This window comes from Chelonoidis abingdonii, chromosome 9 (genome assembly GCF_003597395.2).
Source record: "Chelonoidis abingdonii isolate Lonesome George chromosome 9, CheloAbing_2.0, whole genome shotgun sequence".
In the NCBI taxonomy this organism is placed as follows: Eukaryota; Metazoa; Chordata; order Testudines; family Testudinidae; genus Chelonoidis; species Chelonoidis abingdonii.
The window spans coordinates 45611247-45630876 of NC_133777.1; the positions used below are offsets into that span (position 1 = coordinate 45611247).

The following is a 19630-nucleotide window of genomic DNA, read 5'->3' on the forward strand; positions in this document are numbered from 1 at the left end:
CTATTAGCCAGGATGGGTAAGGAATGGTGTCCCTAGCCTCTGTTTGTCAGAGGGTGGAGATGGATGGCAGGAGAGAGATCACTTGATCATTACCTGTTAGGTTCACTCTCTCTGGGAACCTGACATTGGTCACTGTCAGTAGACAGGATACTAGGCTGGATGGACCTTTGGTCTGACCCAGTATGGCCATTCTTATGTTCTAACTTCTGATAGTATGAGACACAAGCTTTCAAGACAAACAGAGCTCTTCTGACCTAAATGAAGAGTTCTGTGTGGCTCAAAAGCTTGTCTTTCTCACCAGAGAAGTTAGTCTAATAAAATATACTATCTCACCTATCTTGTCTTCAGTGGAAGTAGTGCTGCGGCACTTTTGAAAATGAGGTCATGAGGTCTCTTTTCTAACAAGTATGTATATTAACAATATAGAGCCAAATTCTGATACCCTTGATCATGTTGAGTAGTACCTTACCTTAGTCCCATTCATTGTTATAGTATGTGATTGTGTAATTAAGGACTATGTCTTAGTGTGTTTCTATAAAGGGACAATTGTACTTGCAACCTCAACATTGTCATTTCCTGACTTCTGTGTGATTAACAGTGAAAACGTAACATTCTTGTCACATAGCTATTTAAACAGAATTCCTACAGGAAAAAGAGGAAAAACTGATAGGAAAAAAATTCCATAATGTGAAACTATCTGGACACCACTGGAATACCTGTCCTACATAAATGACAGACCATAATCATGTATGCAGCTTTAACTTTATACAAGATGAGCAGCAAATGAGGTGGTTCCTGCAGAGTGCCCATCCGTCAGTGATTCACTTCCACTGAATTTCTCTGTACAGTGAAGTGAGCCACACATAGATATGGCTTGGCCTACCTTAGCTGCTTACTTTATGAGCTTAACGATAAGACTGCAAAATACACTTTGCATGATCAGAGTATGATTTTTCACTGCAATGCTCAGGCACTCCTCATGAGCAGTAGTACCATACCAAAAATCAGCTTTCACTTACCAGCTGCTTCATCTGTAGAGCTGTTCAAAAAGAGGTTGCCAAAAAAAAAAAGAGGAAAGCTTATATTTTCCATTTTCCTCATATTCCAAAGCAGCTGAATCAATTTTCATTTCATCAGTTTCTCTCAGGAAGAGAATAAGTTTAAAAAGGAGAGCTGAAAGTTATAGAAAGTAATCAACTGAAAACAAGGAGTTGCAATGCAGCTACTTATGCAGACAGCTATTGTGTCTGCTTTCACTACTCCTGATAATTACAAAGCAGTTTTTGATTATATAAATTTCATATGGTCCAAATGTTGACAGATGCAACATGAGGGGGTAATAGATATGGGAAGCTGTCTTAGGGGGCAGGCAGTAGAGTACCTTGTGTCACATTTTGTACTAATTTGTGAGTGCTCAGAGAGAGCCAGATGGAGGCAGTGAGTAGTTGGGGCCTATCTAATGGTCTTGGAACTATTCCCCAGATAAATGCACTAAATCTTTAAGTGCCTCCATCCCAGTTTACAATATTTCTCTTCTAACAGTAAGATCTGGAAGCTGAAAGAAGAAGCTACATGGGCAAGAGAGGCTGTGTGGATTATCATAGTTGGACTTGAAACCACACACCCACGATTGTAGAAATCTATAGAAGCCATCTTTTCTGCTTCTGTATCACTGAACTGGAAACCAGAGATAACTCTGTTCTCAAACCATGACCATCACCTTCATCTCACATCAGTGACTTCAGTATGGAGAAGTGACCTGCTTTCATTGATGGAATTACATTTAAACTGAAGTGCATTGATGGATTTACATTTAAATTGTGGCACGTGACTTCATGTCACTATAGTCGGGGCATTAAGTGTACCCACGGAAGATAAAGTACTGCCTTCCTTAAAAATCACTAAGTCGTACCTGCCTTTTTGTCTCTTCACTAAAAATCATAGAATCATAGAATATCAGGGTTGGAAGGGACCTCAGGAGGTCATCTAGTCCAACCCCCTGCTCAGAGCAGGACCAATCCCCAACTAAATCATCCCAGTCGGGGCCTTGTCAAGCCTGACCTTAAAAACCTGTATGGAAGGAGATTCCAAATGACCAAAATCAGGTTCGTTTCTCAAAGTGTGTACAAGGTTTCAAGTGCAGAAATGTTTTTTCACACTGTGAAACTTTGCATAAACACCTAGCTACAGTGTCAGGGCTACAGACTGCTTAGGGGGTGGACCATAAATTAGGTAGCTAATGGTACAAGATCATGGGGTAAATTGCATATACCAAATACATGGACAGTTACTAACTTCATCTACTCCAGGGTTCAACTCCACCGATTCCAAACTCTGCAAATAGTCTTTTTCCCCCTAATATCTCCAGCAATGTGGGTACAATGGATAGATCTTCAGAGAATGGGGATGAGGCAGAACTAGGGTGGTTTTGGTGTTTCAGTAATACTTTCCTAATGTTTGGATTCTTTCAAGTGTACCGTTAAATTTGAATTTCCAGGCTAGCATTTGTAGGTTTTTTTGAGAAAATTACAGTATTCTCTTCAGGGCTCTTTTCCCTGAATTAATTGATAGCTATTTGCAACCTTAATTCCATTTTACAAAGCTGTTTGTCTGGAAATTTAGATAGAGTGAGATAGGATAGCCTTAATGTTCTGTTGGGTAATATAGTTATTCATATCAGACATCTGTTATGTTACCTATTATGCGTACCTAAACACATTGGAGCTCGTAAAAGTATTCAGGACTCCCTAAGAAAGCATATAAACGAGAGATTTATGTAACACTTAGACTTATCTCAACATATTTTTAACATACTGTTGTGATGGAGGGCACAGTCCCTGTTATTACTGAAAATTATAATACTTTGACATATCCACCTAACTAATTTCTGGTAAATAAGTGTTCTCTTTCCATTACAAGAATTTTATTTTCATAATATTGCAAAATAACTTGAGTGTTACATATTTAGGTAAAACTAGTGAGTACATTTACCTTTGGGTGATAAAATGTGATATATTTTGCATGTCACTTGTTCTGTGTATTTTAAATACCAATCATTATATATAGTGTAGGCTATAAAAGGACCCCATCAATTTGCAAAATTGCCTCGCCAACTGAAAATTTTGTATCTACTGTAACTGGAAAAGTTAGTTAGGAAAAACTATTTCTCTGTTTTTCCAATTTGTTAGCACTTTGGGATCAGCCAATTTTACTGAATAGTCAGTCAACTCCTCTCTTGCTGAAAAGACCTCTATAAACATCAAAAGAGGAGAAAAGTATTTTTTGAAGTTCAGAACATATTAATAGGATACTCTGTCAAACTGAAATTTTTAAAAATAGTCAATTAAAAATTAAGTTGTATATGTTCTTTTAAGTTTCCTTCTACACTACCAAAGAGACAGTGCTGGGAAACTGTTTTTATGAACAAAGTTTAAAAACTGGTTTTAGGAAGCATGGTTTTTCCTCAGTGGGGGCAGAGCATAATATTGTGGTAGTGTGATAGCATAAATGGTTTTGAAAACAGTGTTGAAAACCAGTCTCCAGTTGGGCACAGAACTAGCTGAAACTTTTTAAAAATCTTTTTTTAAAACTGGTTTAATTGCACTGTCTTTCCATAATATAGACCAGACCTGAAGGCGATGTGGAGAAAGAGGGAAAAATTGTATGAGAGCAACTTTGTTTCTCCCTCTTCAGCACAAATGAGTTAATAGCAGGTAATCATTAGTGTGAGAATTGTCTGCCCTCTGCTGCAGAGTTAAACAAAGTGCACTAATCAAGAGGGAAAGGATGGTATTAACACAATGTTAACATTTTCTTTTTATTAACTCACTGGGGCAGTTGCTGATGTCTACTTCTGTAATACTGCTCTTATTTTAATTTGAAGAAAGCGGAAGAGTTTGCCTTTTTCAAATAAAACAGAGTATTTAAATGATATTTTTAAAACACCTAGCTGGCCAAAAATTCACATGGAAAAAGTGAAATGTGTTTGAAAATAAAAGTAATAACTACTGGTGAATTTTAGGTTTTAATGATTCCTTTTAATTTTGAGCTAGTCCTCAATACCATACTCCCACACTGAATGTATCTGTAGAGGTATTTTCTGCTGTTTTGTAGTTGTAATTGTTGTTTGCTGAATTTGTGGGCACTAGCCCCTCTGGTTGCCATAATATTCAAACATGCATAATCTGTTCTCCCAGCTAGAATATAACTCACTAAAGGTTAGCATTGTGACAAGATATTGAAGTTCAACCAGAGGTGGCTCAGATTACTTGCCTTTTTATATCACTTAGAGCAGTGGTTCTCAAACTTCTCTACTGGTAACCCCTTTCACATAGCAAGCCTCTGAGTGCGACCCCCCCCTTACAAATTAAAAACACTTTTTAATATATTTAACACCATTATAAATGCTGGAGACAAAGCCGGGTTTGGGGTGGAGGCTGACAGCCTACGGCCTCTCCCCATGTAATAATCTCGCGACTCCCTAAGGACTCCCGAACCCCAGTTTGAGAACCCCTGACTTCTCCTATATAGATCCTCTGGACAGGGTAATGTGGCACCTTAGCATGGTCTCCTACAAAACATTTCTTTTAAAAATTACTTCATTGTCTATTATTTATAAACCTAAGATCAGTTCTCCTTTGATAAAACAGGTGACACTTCATAGAGTTTATGTTCAGAAAGGTCCAATCAGCCAGATTTACCTCCTGTGTATCAACAGGCCAATTACCCATGTATTAAGCTCAATAATGATGTGTGACTAAAGCATAACTTGTGCTTGGCTTAAGCATATCTTCCAGAAAGGCATCCAGTCTTGATTTGAGGATAACAAGACGGAGATTTATCATTCCCCTTGGTAATTTGTTCCAGTGGTTAATCAAACTTGCTATTTAAAAATGTGCCTAATTTCTAATTTGAATTTGTCTGGCTTCAGTTTCCAGGCATTGGTTCTTGTTCAGTCTTTTTCTACTACAGGAGCGGGCAAAATTTTTGGCCTGAGGGCCACATTGAATTTCCGAAATTGTATGGAGGGCCGGTCAGCGGAGGCTGTGCCTCCCCGTTTAGCCAGGCTTGGCCCAGCCCCTGCCCCTTATTGACCTCCCCTGCTTTTCACCCCCTGACGCCCCCTCCCAATCCCTAGGACTCCTGCCCCATCTGGCCCCCCGTTCCTGACTGCCCCCTGATCCCCTGGTCCAGCTGCCCCCTGCCGCCCCCCTATCCTTGACTGCCTACTGTCACCCCATCCAACTCCCCTCTCCTTCCCAACTGCCCCTCTGGGACCCCTGCCCCCATTTAACTCCCTGTTCCCAGCCCTCTGACTGCCCTGACCCCTATCCACACTCCTGCCCCCTGACCACCACTCCGAACTCCCATGCCCTCTATCCAGGGCCGGCTCCAGGCCACAGCGCGCCAAGCGCGTGCTTGGGGTGGCACACCACGGGGGGCGCTCTGCCGGTTGCCGGGAGGGCGGCAGGCAGCTCCGGTGGACCTCCCGCAGGCATTTCTGTGGAGAGTCCGCTGGTCCTGCGGCTTCAGTAGACCTGCCGCAGGCGTTTGTGCAGACGGTCCGCTGGTCCTGTGGCTCCAGTGGACCTCCCGCAGACACACCTGCGGCAGCTCCACCAAAGCGTGGGGCCATCGGATCCTCCGCAGAAAAGCCTGCAGGAGGTCCACCGGAGCCGCGGGACCGGTGAGCGGCAGAGCGCCCCCCGCAGCGTGCCGCCATGCTTGGGGCGCTGAAATTGCTAGAGCCGGCCCTGCCTTTATCCAATCCCCACTCCCAGCCCCCTTACCACACTGCCTGGAGCACCAGTGGCTGGCGGTGCTACAGCCATGCCGCCCAGAGCATCAGAACAGGCAGCCATGCCGCCTGGCTGGAGCGAGCCCTGCCACCGTGCAGCACAGAGCACCAGGTCAGGCCACAGCTCTGCAGCTGCGCTACCTGGCAAGAGCACGCAGCTCCGTCGCCCAGAGCATTGTGCTGGCAGCACAGTGAGCTGAGGCTGCAAGGGAGAGGGAACAGCAGGGGAGGGGCCAAGGGCTAGCCTCCTGGTCCAGGAGCTCAGGGGCTGAGCAGGAGCATCCTGCGGGCCGGATGTGGCCTGCAGGCTGTAGTATGCCCACCTCTGCTCTACTATATTAAAGAGCTCTGTAGAACCCCTTGAAGGTACTTAAATTAAGTCACCTCTTAATCTTGTTTTTGATAAAATAAGCAGATTGAACTAAATCTCGCACTGTAAGGCTTTTTCTCCAGCCCTGTAATCAGTTTTGTGGCTTTTTGCTGCTCCCTCTCCAATTTTTCAACATCCTTTTTAAAATGTGGATACCAGATCTGCTCACCAATGCTGTATAGAGAGAGAAAGTCACCTCCCTACTCCTACTCCGCTGTTTATACATCCAGGGATTGCATTAGTCATTTTTGCCATAGCACCACTCTGGCAGCTTAAGTTCACCTGTTTGTCCACTCTGTCTGTAAATCCTTTGGAATCACTACTTTCCAGAATGCAGTTCTCCCTTCTGTACGTGTGACCTGCATTCTATGTTCAACTCTTTTACAACTCTTGGGTAGTTATCTGGGCTGGCTGATTTTAAAATAATTCTCACTAGTAGATGATGTCTAACTTCCTCACTTACTACTGGACTGGAAAGTATTTCATCGTTGTCCTTCTTTCCAAATACAAAAGAGAAATATTTATTGAACATTTCTGCCTTTTTGCAACATTATTAACAATTTCACTATCTCTGCAATAGGATTGTTGTACTCACTGCTGGGTGATTCTACCTTCTGGTGGTTCTGGGGTTTAGCTAAATCAGGCTGATGCCCCTTCCAGTGGTTACACCCTGTCAGTTTCTCCTCTGAAGCCCCTCTCTTGCTCTCAGGAGCCACAGCTGTCCTGTTTGGAACTCGGCCCTCCGGCCAGGTCACTATTGTGGTTTCCCTTTCTTGGGGGGAGAAGAGGAGGTGAGGAGGAGTCCACCTGGCCAGCTGATCGGGCCCAGCTGGCCTAATTCAGCTCTTGCAGGGCCAGTGTGGGGAGCACACCTCATCACAATCTCCTTCTAGTACTAGTCCTGTAACATTGATATAATTTCTGTTGTTCCTAATATACTTTAAAATAAACAAACAACAAAAAAAAAAACCTCTTTGTTGTCATAGCCCTGCCAGCGATGGTGTCTGTAGCTTCCCTTATCAATTTTCTGCTCTTCATAACTTCTAATTTATATCAACTGCTATCTCTACTTATCCCATTTTCCATTTCTTATATATTGCTTTTTTTTTTAAACTTCTAATTGTTTCCTTCATTTCTCCACTAAATGAGGAAGGGCTTTTAATCAAATTTGTTCTCTTTCTTGATTTTAGAATTGAGGCTTTTTGACCATCTAATAAACTCTTCTTTAAAACCTCCCAGTTTGCACTCATTTTTCTGTCTGAATTTTTCCTCCCAATCATTGTTACTCATTTCCTCAACTTTGAGAAACTATCCCTTTTGAACATAAGAACGGCCATACCGGGTCAGACCAAAGGTCCATCTAGCCCAGTATCCTTTCTACCAACAGTGGCCAATGCCAGGTGCCCCAGAGGGAGTGAACCTAACAGGCAATGATCAAGTGATCTCTCTCCTGCCATCCATCTCCATCCTCTGACAAACAGAGGCTAGGGACACCATTTCTTACCCATCCNAGTCCCAGCCTTCACAACCTCCTCAGGTAAGGAGTTCCACAAGTTGACTGTGCGCTGTGTGAAGAAGAACTTCCTTTTATTTGTTTTAAACCTGCTATCTATTAATTTCATTTGGTGACCCCTAGTTCTTGTATTATGGGAATAAGTAAATAACTTTTCCTTATCCACATTCTCCACATCACTCATGATTTTATAAACCGTTATCATATCCCCGCTTAGTCTCCTCTTTTCCAAGCTGAAGAGTCCTAGCCTCTTTAATCTTTCCTCATATGGGACCCTCTCCAAACCCCTAATCATTTTAGTTGCCCTTTTCTGAACCTTTCCTAGTGTCAGTATATCTTTTTTGAGATGAGGAGACCACATCTGTATGCAGTATTCAAGATGTGGGCATACCATTGATTTATATAACTTCACATTAACTATAATATAGACTGACCTCCTCTGAGCCAGTTTGGATACGTTTTAAAGGCTGCCACTCACATCTTTATGCATTTCAGGTCCCACATGGACTGAATACAATTATTGTTTTAGAGCAGATGGAAAACTAGTTGTACAGTCTGATTATGAGCTTTTCCCACTGTCAGTGTCCCCAGTGGTGTCACTTTTCTGCAATATAGCTATAGCTAAACTCAGAAAAGCCAAATGTCATTAAAAACTACATTTCAGTCTAGTTTGGAAAAGTACTTTTCCTCATGTGAACTTTCAAGCTGCTGGCCTGATCAAAATGGATGAAGTTTTACTTTGAGGTTGTGACATGAACTGAAAAAATCTGTTAAATTTTAAAAGTTAAGGATTGAGTCTCCATCTTAAACTTAAACATACACATTGGCCACAACTAGACTCTTAGTGCCAGGTATTGTAAGGGTCATCTAAGATCACTGCTTGGTATTATGTGCTGTCCTGTTTCTTAGAGACAAGGTGAGTGAAGTCATATCTTTCATTGGACCAACTTCTGTGGTGAAAGTCACCACACTGGAAACATAGCCTTAGACATTTTACAAAAAATGTCCAAATATCAGAATGAACTAAGTCAAGCTCAAAAGAGAATTGTAAACTGATGCTTTAAAAACAATAATCTGAATTAATAACCAAAACAGTTTAAGCAGTTCTTAATTTTCCTCCCAGGGCTTTGGACTTCTATGACAGATTTTCAAGTTGAATTATTATCTGGTTATGAAGAATAACACAAACCAACAAAACAGTGCCCTGCCCCTCCCCTCATTTTTTCTTTGCTATGTTTGTTCAAAACGAAGCTGCAGAACTAGAAGCTGTTTGTCTTAAGTGCTTTTAGCATATTAACATTAATATGCAATCAATGTAATATAATTAATCATATCAATTACTTGTTAGATATGTACAAACAGCATGTCTGTTAGATTTGTACTATCCTTTTACTAATCAATGATAAATCTTCGCTTTTGCTTTCCTGCCCAAATCTTTTCTTTCCTAAAGGGAACGTATTGAAAATACAAGTCGTCCTGGAGAGATGCAAGTGACCATCCAAAACCTGATGCCAGAGACCGTGTATGTTTTCAGGGTTGTGGCTCAAAACAAACATGGCCCTGGAGAGAGCTCAGTGCCACTGAAGGTGGCGACTCAGCCTGAAGGTAAGCCTTGAACATTTCTACCCCTTACTGACTTTCATTGACCTAGATCTACAACTGCCATTGCAAACAGTCTTTTCCTTCTCCTGGCCTTTTCCCACAATAAGTTGCTATTCGTGCTCTGGTTGCACTTGCTGATCTTACTAGTATAGCTTTAGACTGAATTTTTCAAGTCTGCCTCATATTCTGATATTAAGCTAGTCTGTATTATTTATATTTGGAAATATAAATTTAATATTGTAATATATAGATCCTCACAAATTGGAATTAAATATTAACAATCTTAATATATTTGAATTAACGTTCTATTTTGTGACAATTTTGTGACTGCTTCAATTAGCATGTCCAGATAAAAACTGAACTGAAGAAGGAGCTCTGTGGATCTTGAAAGCTTACTTCTTTCTCCTAGAGAAGTTGATCCAATAAAAGATATTACTTCACTCCCCTTGTCCCTCTCATATCCTGGGAGTAACACGGCTATAGTAACACTACAAACAGCTTAAAAAGTGTTAACCTGGAGTTGAGGTTGTGCAACTTAACCTTGTAATTGTTGGGAAGTTGTAATTGTCCCAGAAATATTTGTTATAAACCCAGGAAATTCAGGGTTAAGGATAAACTTAAGAGAGTCAAACATGCTATGTTATCACAAAATTCTCTGTTACTCTCACACTCTAGAGCAGGGGTTCTCAACCTCTTTCTCTCTGAGGCCCCCTTCGACATGCTATAAAAACCTCGAGGCCCAGCGGGAGGCGTGGCTCAGGCCAGGGCCCTTGGGCATAGGCATATTTTGATTTCTATTGGGGGGGGGGCAGGGGCCAGCAGGGCTTGAGCCAGCTCCGCATGTCATGGTCTAGGGAGGGAGCACCACCTCCACCCCCTGACTCACCTCAACAGGCCACCTAGCCTGTCTGGGTTTGGGGAGGGTCACACAACCAAAAATTGTTACTCAAAGGTGGGGGGCTTAGCTCAAAAAGTTTAAAAACAGCTTAGGGTGCAGGGAGGTGGTTGCTAGGGACTGTGTGCATGTGTGGGTAGCTCAACAAGCAGGGAGGTGGTAGCTGGGGCTGTGTGCAGGCAAGGGGGTGGCTAGGGGCTGTGTGCAGATGGGGGTAGCTCAGTGTTCAGGGAGGAGGGTAACTGAGGCTCTGCAGGCAGGGGGTAGCTCAGGGTGCAGGGAGAGGGGTACTGGGGCTGTGCAGGCAGTGGGTAGCTCAGGATGCAGGGAGAGGGGTACTGGGGCTGCATGCAGACAGGAGATAACTCGGTGCAGGGAGGGCGTAGCTCAGGGTATAGGGAGAGGAGTATTAGGGTCTGTGTGCTGGGAGGGCTTCCCTGTGGTCCCTTGTCCGGGAGTGATCTGCCAGCCATGGAGCTGGGTCTCCCAACCTGGGGGGCTCTTACCAGCTGTCTCTGTGGGAGCAAAGGGAACTAGAAGCTGAGGAGCAGCTTCAACCTGGGGCACCAGCAGGAGAGGAAGGAATGCTGTAGCTCCCTGCTCCATGGCACCAGCCAGAGCAGCAGCTGTCCCGCACTGCCCGACTGTGGCTTCCCACGTCCAACCTGGCCAGAGGGTGGGAAGAGGAGATGGGGAGGACTCGGGGGAGGTGTGGAATTTTCCCCGGGACTGCCTTGATCCTGAGTGGTAGTTTGTTGGGGGGCAATGCTCTCCATGTCCCCAACTCTGCCCATGTGCTCAGGGCTTCTACCCCACAGGGAGCACAAGGGCTAGGGGCTCCAGGATTCAGCCTCACGCCTCCTTGCTTCAGCCCCGTGGGGGCGCCTGGGATCGGAGCCTCAGTCCCACGCCTCCCCTGGTTTCAGCCCCGCGGGGTGGGGCGGGGGGCAGGCGCTGGAGATCAAGGCTTCAGCCCTGTGAGGGAGGGTGTGTCGGGGATTGGGCCTTCAGATCCGCTGTGGGGTGGGAAGGGCATCAAGGATTGGGGCTTCAGCTGTAAGGCCCCGTGGCCCCCTTGAAAAGGCTCATAGACCCCTGGTTGAGAACTGCTGCTCTAGGGCACACTTTACTCAGTTCTAGGGCTCAAGGCATAATCCTCTTAATTTAGGCACCCACCCTTTCCAAGTTCCTAGGGCTCCAGGCTCTACTCCTGCTTCGGGCAAACACCCTTTCCATGTGGACTCAGAGCAACCACCCTTTCCTTGTGGAGTCAGGGCTTAATCTTTTGCAGGTTTATGGGGTCTTTTACCAGTGAAAGAGCCTTACACAGTAATATCCTACGTAACCTCTATTAACAATCACCAAAAACCAGAATGCACATGCTACACATACAGTGCTCACTCCTCCCGATAAAACAGATGAACATTTCTTGATGGCCAGTCAGGATCAGGTCCATCTGGGGGACTTCAGTTTCTGCCTGGTGTCATTGGCAGAATGTTCAGGTCTGGCAGCTCTGTTCTTGGGGCTGTATCCTGGAGTTGGTTCCCAAAGAACTTCCTTTTGGACCCCAGTTTATATAGTGAAAATTGAGGCCTGCTTAGCTGTACCTTAACCAATCATCATACTAAAATTTTACTAACCAATGCTAATATATTGTAACAAAATTTTCTAACCAATCCTACCCCACCACTTTAATTGATTTATACCTAGCAAAATTAATTTATGTAACAGAGAGAAACAATCAAAGATTCAGACAGAGCTCATACAGACAAACAATAGAGAAGTGGGGACCATAATGACAAAACAATAAAGAAATGAGGATTTCACAACCACAACTATTGATAAGTGATTTCTTGACGGCAGGATGCTATCAAACTAAGTTTTCTTTAACCATCTTAAGTTCTGTTTCTTTATCTGGTGATAGTGGGTACCATTAGGACAGGGTGTCCTTCTTAATAGCCTCATATTACAGTGTTACAAAAGCTCATACTGAAATAAATTTGTTAGTCTCTAAGGTGCCACAAGTACTCTTGTTCTTTTTGCGGATACAGACTAACACAGCTGCTACTCTGAAACCTGTCATATTACATTGTTGTAATGCAAATTATATGGAGTGTGAGGATGTGACTTCCTGCTTCTCAGCTAATGGCTGCTGCTCTTTTAATCTGGCTGTAGATGAAGGCCTCAGGCTTTAAGCCTTGCAATATGTCTACAAAGGCCTTATCCTCACAGCTAAGGTATGAAAATACATAGTTAAGGCACCCAAATCTTAGCTCCGTCCTGTAGCATTGCAGTGAATTAACCATACAGTTATGATTAGTTTTATAATGTTTGTAATCCCAGGTTAAAAAGAAGTTTCATTTTCCCCCACATCTTAGAGCAGAGTTAAGGTTGTTTGTTATAAAGAATAATGGGGAAAACAATTATTCTTTATCTATACGCACACAATATGGAAAGTTTGAAGAATCTGTTTATTTTGTAACACCATTCAGGACAAAAATAATCTGACCCAGGGAACTAAATTTCTTAAAGGAGCCATTTCAGTTTATTTTTAACTCATAAATTAATTTGTAAATTGGAGTAAGTGCTGTAATTTTGGGGAGGGATACATGGTATTTGTCATATGAAACAAAGTGGGTGAATCCCTCCTTCAGGTGCAAAATTCAACTCAGCCTAAACTATAGAACCAACCAACCAATGCTTCCATAATAAGATGCTGCAAGTGCATTATATACAATACTTGCCTGTATATACATGTAAATGTTCACTTTTAAGGTACTGTATACTTAATCTAGTATACTGTGGAAGTGAGGTCTACTTTTCATATAACTTACTTTCATTGATTCTGGCATATACATAGTAGTATACAGCAGTACAGGATACCCATATATGTGTGACACTTTGGGTATTCACTCAGACCAGTAAGGGGTTGTGTCACTTCCTGCCCTGTAGTCCTGGGTACTTCTGAGCTGTGCAGCTGTGGCTCAGCATCCTGACACCAGCAGCCTCCTTACAGTATGATGGCCTCACCCTGCGTTCCACCATCCTGGTTACTCCTTGCAGGGTGACGGCAACAGCCCCTCGAGTCTCCCCCAGACCATCTCCTCTGCAGTGCTCAGCCCGTCTCACGGCAGCACTCACAAACTGTATTAAGTTCTCTAGTCCATTTAAAGAGACTGCATAGCACTAGCCTGATAGTTTGGCTGAGGATTTTATTGTTCAGCTTGAAACACTGTACCGAGATGATTGTGTAATAAACTAAGATTAACAAAGAGCAGATATTTAAGTAATACCAAGTAGAGGGAATTGGGATAGAAATGGTTAAACAAAAAAAAATACGCTTCTAAGAGTAAACCATAACTTAAGAAACTAGAACCTTTTGTTCAGAATAGTTTTCTCACCACAGTTCTTAGCCAGGATCCACCACAGAGCTCAAAGCACCTAGTTTTATTGTCTCTTCAGGTGAAAGACGTCAATACAGTTCTCTGCTTATATCCTCAACATTTATCTGTGTTTTCAGTCAGGAAGCCCTTCTGGGGGCTCAGCTTGCTGACGCCATGTTAATTTTTGCAGTCTTCTCCCCCTGTCATGATAATTATATGGCTATCTCCCAGCTTGCTAGTCTGATGGCTTTGTTTACCTTTTATGTAAATGTACTTCCATTGTCTCTCTTTGCTTAATTTACCTTAGAGACACGTTCCTTTGTGTAGAATGGGTAAGTTAAGCCCTACCTGCCAACATATTTTTAGAATGTATTTCCAGCACATATTTACAATTTTTCCTATATCACCCATGCATACACAACTCAATACTATTAATGATCAGCGCATTACCAGTTTGCATATCAGACCTTACATGACACTTTTTAAATACAGATTATGACAAGAATGATTTGGGGGCACACTAAGACACTGCTGGATACCAGGGAGCCCCCTGCTCTCTGGGATTGGAATGCTGTTAGAGTCACAGTGTGCATCTAAGGTTATGGAAAAAATAATATATTTGAAATATAGTCTGTGATGGTGTAACAGTATTGTGATGTGTATGCACAAGCAGGCAGAGTTGTGTAATAATGTCTGTCCTTGATTTTTTGTTTGCTCATTTTGGAGTGCTTAACCATGCAACTATAATGTTCTAGTAACATAGATGTAAAGAAGACACATGGATTGGAATCAAAGGAACTGGGAAGCATTAATATACATTTGTAATTGTTCGTTTGAAATATTTAGTTGTCTACTGAAAATCTCCCTTAGGATAAGAAAAGCCCTTTTACAGATAGACATGGGATGGACTTAGCTGTTGGTGCTAATTCAATAAAATGTTTCATAACCAAATAATTCAAACAGTCAGAGTGAACCAGATTTAGTTCTCTCCACTTTTGTAAGCAGATCTAATTACAATTTTGGCTGGGTCACTTTTATCCATGAGAGGAAGACAGTAGTTTTCTTTCAGGGAGTTAATCCCCCAGTTTCTAAATAGGCAAATTGGTGAGAAGATCTGACATGTTCTTTTCTTATCCCAATCTGTATCCCTTCCCTTTATTGTCAATGGTAACTTCACTAGTCATCTGGTCATGTTATATTTTTATGATAAAACTGAGGCAAAGTAGGCTTTAGGAGCTCTGCCTTCCTATCATCTTCTGTTCTCAGCTCACCTTCTCCACTGAGCAGCGGACCAACAGCATGCTTGATCTTTCGCTTTTGTCTGACATATTTGAAGAACCTCTTCCTGCTGTCTCTAACATTTCTTGCGAGCTGTAACTGATTCTTTTCTTTGGCTTTCCTGATTTTGCCCCTACATGCTTGTACTATTCCCATGTGTACTTCCTCAGTGACATGACCTTCCGTCCATTTCCTGTATGTATCCCTTTTAGTTTTTAGATAGCTAAAAAACTCCTTGTGCAGCCACATTGGCCTCCTGTGGCTCTTCTTATCTTTCCTCTGTGTCAGAATAGCTTGATATTGAGCCTATAGTATTACATCTTTAAAGAACTGTGAGCCCCTTTTGACTTCTTTTCTTCCTAATTGGTCTTTTCATGGCACCTTGCCTACAATTTCTCTGGGTCAATTGAAATCTGCCTTTCTGAAGTTCAGTGTCCTTGTTTTGCTGGTCTCATGTCCTTCTTTCCATAAGATCTTGAATTCTATCAGATCAAGATCACATCCTCCCAGGTTCCCAACCACCTTCATGTTTGCAACTAATTCATCCCTGTTGGTCAAAGCCAGATCCAAAATAGGTAACCCCTTGGTTGTTTCCTCAAATTTCTGAATTGGAAAGTTGTCCCCTACACATGCTAATAATTTGCAGGATTTGCAGTGTTATGTTTTGCTGCAATAGTCTTCCAGTAGATATCCGGGAAAGTTAAAATCCACCATTAATATTAGCTCACGTGTGTTAGCTAATCTTGTTACCTGCTTGTAGAAAGACTCATCTACTTCCTCTTCCTGATTTGGTGGTCTATAATAGACCCCCACCATAATATTGCTACAGTTCTTTTCCCTTGTTATCCTCACCCAGAGACTTTCAATAAGTCTTTTGCTCACTTCCCATTGGACCTCAGAGCATGCGTGTTCATTCTTCACTGTATAGTGCAACATCTCCTCAAGGAAAACTGGCATAGCAGCAGCACCGCTAAGAAGGATCTGGGAGCTGTGGTGGACCAGAACCTCAGCATGAGTCAGCAATGTAATGCTGTTGCAAAAAAACCAAATGCAATTTTTGTTTGCATTAGCAGAATCGTAGCATGCAAGTCACGGGAGGTGATAGTACCACTCTGGAGTGCTGTGTCCAGTTTTGGTCACCAATGTATAGAAAGGATATAGAGAAACTGGAAAGGATCTAGAGGTGAGCGACAAAGATGGTCAAAGGGATGGAATGCAAGTCATATGAGCAAAGGTTGAAGGAACTGGATATGTTTAATTTGGAAAAGAGGAGATTAAGGAGGGATATGATAATGGTCTTCAGATATGTGAAAGACTGCAACAAAAAAAATGAAGAAAAGTTATTCTCTTTTGCCAAACAGAGCAGGATAAGAGGCAGTGGGTTCAAACTACAGCAGACGCAGGTGTCAACAACCCTGCCATGGTCGCCAAAAGGGGATTCCTCCAGCACAGAAGGGCAATTCAGCCCCTCACCAAGATCCCACCAGTGCGATTAGGCACATGAATCTGCATCTATGTCTATGTCACCACCTTGGCACACAACGAGTGGCCAGTGCGGTGGCCTTATCGGAGTGCATGGGGCATGCTGGTGATGATGATGTCCCCTTCGCACAGCTCATCTACTGTCACCTCAGAGCAACAGCTGGTGGCATCAGGCTCGGTGCATGAGACCCACTTGGAGGTCAGGGTAGAGGAATCAGCGCCCATCCCAAAACCTCCCTCCCCCACGGGGGATGATGCCTCGTCATCATCCTCATCTCCATATGAGGCGGTCACAGGATTCTTGAGGACCAGACCACCAAATGGAGGTGGAGGAGATGGCCAAGCAGGTGGACACTTTGTTCAGTGGCCTCTCAGCCTCTACCCTGGCACGTGTTGCGCTACCAGTGCATGAAGGGGTCCTGAAAATTGCCAAGGCCCTCTGGCAGACCCGGTCGTCCATCCCTCCCACCTCCAAAATAGCCAAAAAGAAGTACTTCTTCCCGGCCGAAGTGTTCAAGTACCTTTATACCCACCCACCTCCAGGCTCACTGGTTGTCCCTGCAGCTAACAAAAAGGACAAGCAGGGCATGCTAGTTCAACTCCCAAAAATAAAGAGGCCAAAAGACTAGACCTTTCTGGGAGAAAAATTTATTCAACAGCCAGCCTGAAATTCCAGGTGGTGAACTATCAGGCCCTCTTGGGCAGATACAATTTTAACTTATGGGACTCCCTCCATAAGTTCAAGGAGTCCTTCGTACAGTGTCTGGCCCAGGAATTCAGCAGCCTGGTGGAGGAGGGCACCACAGTGGCTAGGTGCTCTCTCCAAATGGTGTGGGATGCAGCGGACAAGGCAGGTAGAGTGGTCACGGCAGCTGTGGTTATGAGGTGCAGCTCTTGGCTTTAGACTGCCATCCTGTCCCAAGAGATGCAGACCTCTATCCAGGACCTCCATTTTGATGGGAATGGTTTCTTTTCAGTGCAGACTGATGTGAGGCTGCATGGATTGAAGGACACTCGGGCCACCCTTCGCTCGCTGGACATGCATATACTGCAGTGTGCATGGAAGCAGATCCGGCTGACCCTGCCGCCAAGGTCTTGGCAGCCCCATTGGGGGTCTGCAAGGAGAAAGGATAGAGACAAGAACTTTAGTTGCTGCCGCCTTTCCTCCTCCCACTCTCTCAGACAGCTGGGGCCGGGTGAGCATCCCGGGGTCCAGAAGTGCTCATTTTGAAGGTGCGCTTGAGAGCGATGCCCCAATCAGTTCTCTCGATCCACCTTGTTCTTTCCTCAACCATCTTCATCCTTATCGTTTGGCCCGGTCACGGATCACCTCGGACCACTGAGTGTTGGACATAGACTCTTAGGCCAGGTCTACACTACGAGATTAAATCGATTTTAGATACGCAATTTCAGCTACGAGAATAGCGTAGCTGAAATCGAATATCTAAAATCGATTTACTCATCCATCTTCACCGCGCGGGATCGATCCCACGCAGCTCGCTGTGTCGAATCCGGAAGTCCGGTCATCTAGCTGGAGTTCCAGAATCGATCTAAGCACGCTCTGGGATCGAGATATCACGTTCAGACCAGACGCGATATTTCGATCCCAGAGCAATCGATTTTAACGCGCCAATCCAGCGCGTAGTCTAGACGTGGCCTTAGTGTTAAACCCTGCAGTTTTTGGCTGCCCCTCCCTCACACCCCCATCTTTCCTGTCCCTCTTCAAGGACTCTTCTCATGAGCAACTCCTCCTCCCTGGCATCATTCCCATCTGGGATCCAGGAGACTGGTACGTTGCCCTCCACTTGAAGGACACTTTTTTCCATATTCCAAGGTCACAGATGTTTCCTCTGTTTCATAGTGCATGGACGCCGTTTTCATTTCACAGCGCTGCCCTTTGGCCTCTCATCAGCCCCGAGGGTGTTCACAAAATGTATGTCTCCAGTAGCTGCTTACCTGAGATGTTGAGGGGTCCAGGTCTTCCAGTATCTCAACGACTGACTCATCAAGGGCAGGTCTCAGGAACAAGTGCAGAGGAGCTTTGATTGGTGCGTTCCACCTGCTGTGACCTGGGCCTGTTAATAAATGAGAAAAAAATCCACCTTAATGCCTGTCCATCAAACAGAGTTCATTGGGGCGGTTCTTGATCCACGAAAGCCAGAGCCTTTCTTCCGGAAGCATGTTTTCAGGCCATGTTAGACCTAATATCCCATGTAAAGAACCGCCTGCTCACCATTGCTCACACCCGTCTGCAGTTGTTGGACCACATGGCCGTGTGTACATATGTGACCAGCCATGCTCGGCTCCATCTCCAGCCTCTGCAAGCGTGGCTGGTGTCAGTCTATATCCTCAACAGTTATGACCTAGACTGTCCTGGCAGCAGGGCCAGTGGCCAGTGCAATGATCTTACTGGAATACCTCGGTTATGCCAATGCCCCCATTGCACCAATCGTCAGTTGCTGCATCGGACAAGTATCAGACGACACCGACAGCACCAGGCTCTGTGCGTGAAGTGCAAGCGGATGCTGGGGTGAAAGGGCAGGTGCCCACCCCGAGACCCTCTTCCCCCACAGGGGGTGATGCCCCAGGCCCTCTCCCAGTGGTCCAGTCATCCTCCTCCTCTCCAGATGAGGTTGTGGCGAGACCCTCTCATGCCAGCCCACTGGATGACTTTAAGGAGCACCAAGCCCAGCTCCAAAGGGTGGCCTCTAGCCTAGGCCTATTGGTGGAAGAGATGGTGGAGCAACCAGACACTGTTTAATGTGCTATCCTCATCCACCCTTGCACATGTCACACTCCCAGTGCACAAGGGGTCCTAAAGATTGCAAAAACCTTCTGGCAAACCCCATCCTCAATCACACCCACTTCCCAGAAGACTTGAAAAGAAGTATTTCATCCCAGCCAAGGGGTTCGAATACTTGTACACTCACCCGCCACGGGGTCATTGGTTGTTTCTGTGGCCAATGAGAAAGCCAAGCAAGGGCAATCTAGTTTCACCCCAAAAAACAAGGAGGCCGAGAAACTGGACCTTTTTGGGAGGAAAATTTATTGCACGGCCAGTCTCCAGTTCAGAGTCACAAACGATCAGGCTCTTTTGGGGAGATATAACTTTAACTTATGGGATTCCCTCCATAAGTTTAAGGACTCCATGCCCCCAGCATATGGCCCAAGAATTCAGGGAGGATCCAACAGTGGCTCAGTGTTCCCTCCAAATGGCATGAAATGCGACTGATTCGGTGGCCAGCGGTGGTTACCTCAGCAGTGGTCAGACCGCAGGCCTGTCCCAGGCGATGCAGTCTTTGATCCAGGA

The 19630-nt window shown here is 44.3% G+C and overlaps 1 protein-coding gene across 9 annotated transcripts in view; it reads left to right on the forward strand.

Moving 5' to 3' along the window:
* The window catches only part of NEO1 (neogenin 1), a 477222-nt gene that overhangs the window by 365201 nt on the left and 92391 nt on the right, over positions 1 to 19630 (forward strand). For all 9 annotated transcript variants that reach the window (XM_075069482.1, XM_075069491.1, XM_075069483.1 and 6 more), the window contains exon 9: positions 9131 to 9285. In XM_075069482.1, the coding sequence (XP_074925583.1) occupies positions 9131 to 9285 (155 nt within the window). The remainder of the gene's footprint in view (positions 1 to 9130; positions 9286 to 19630) is intronic.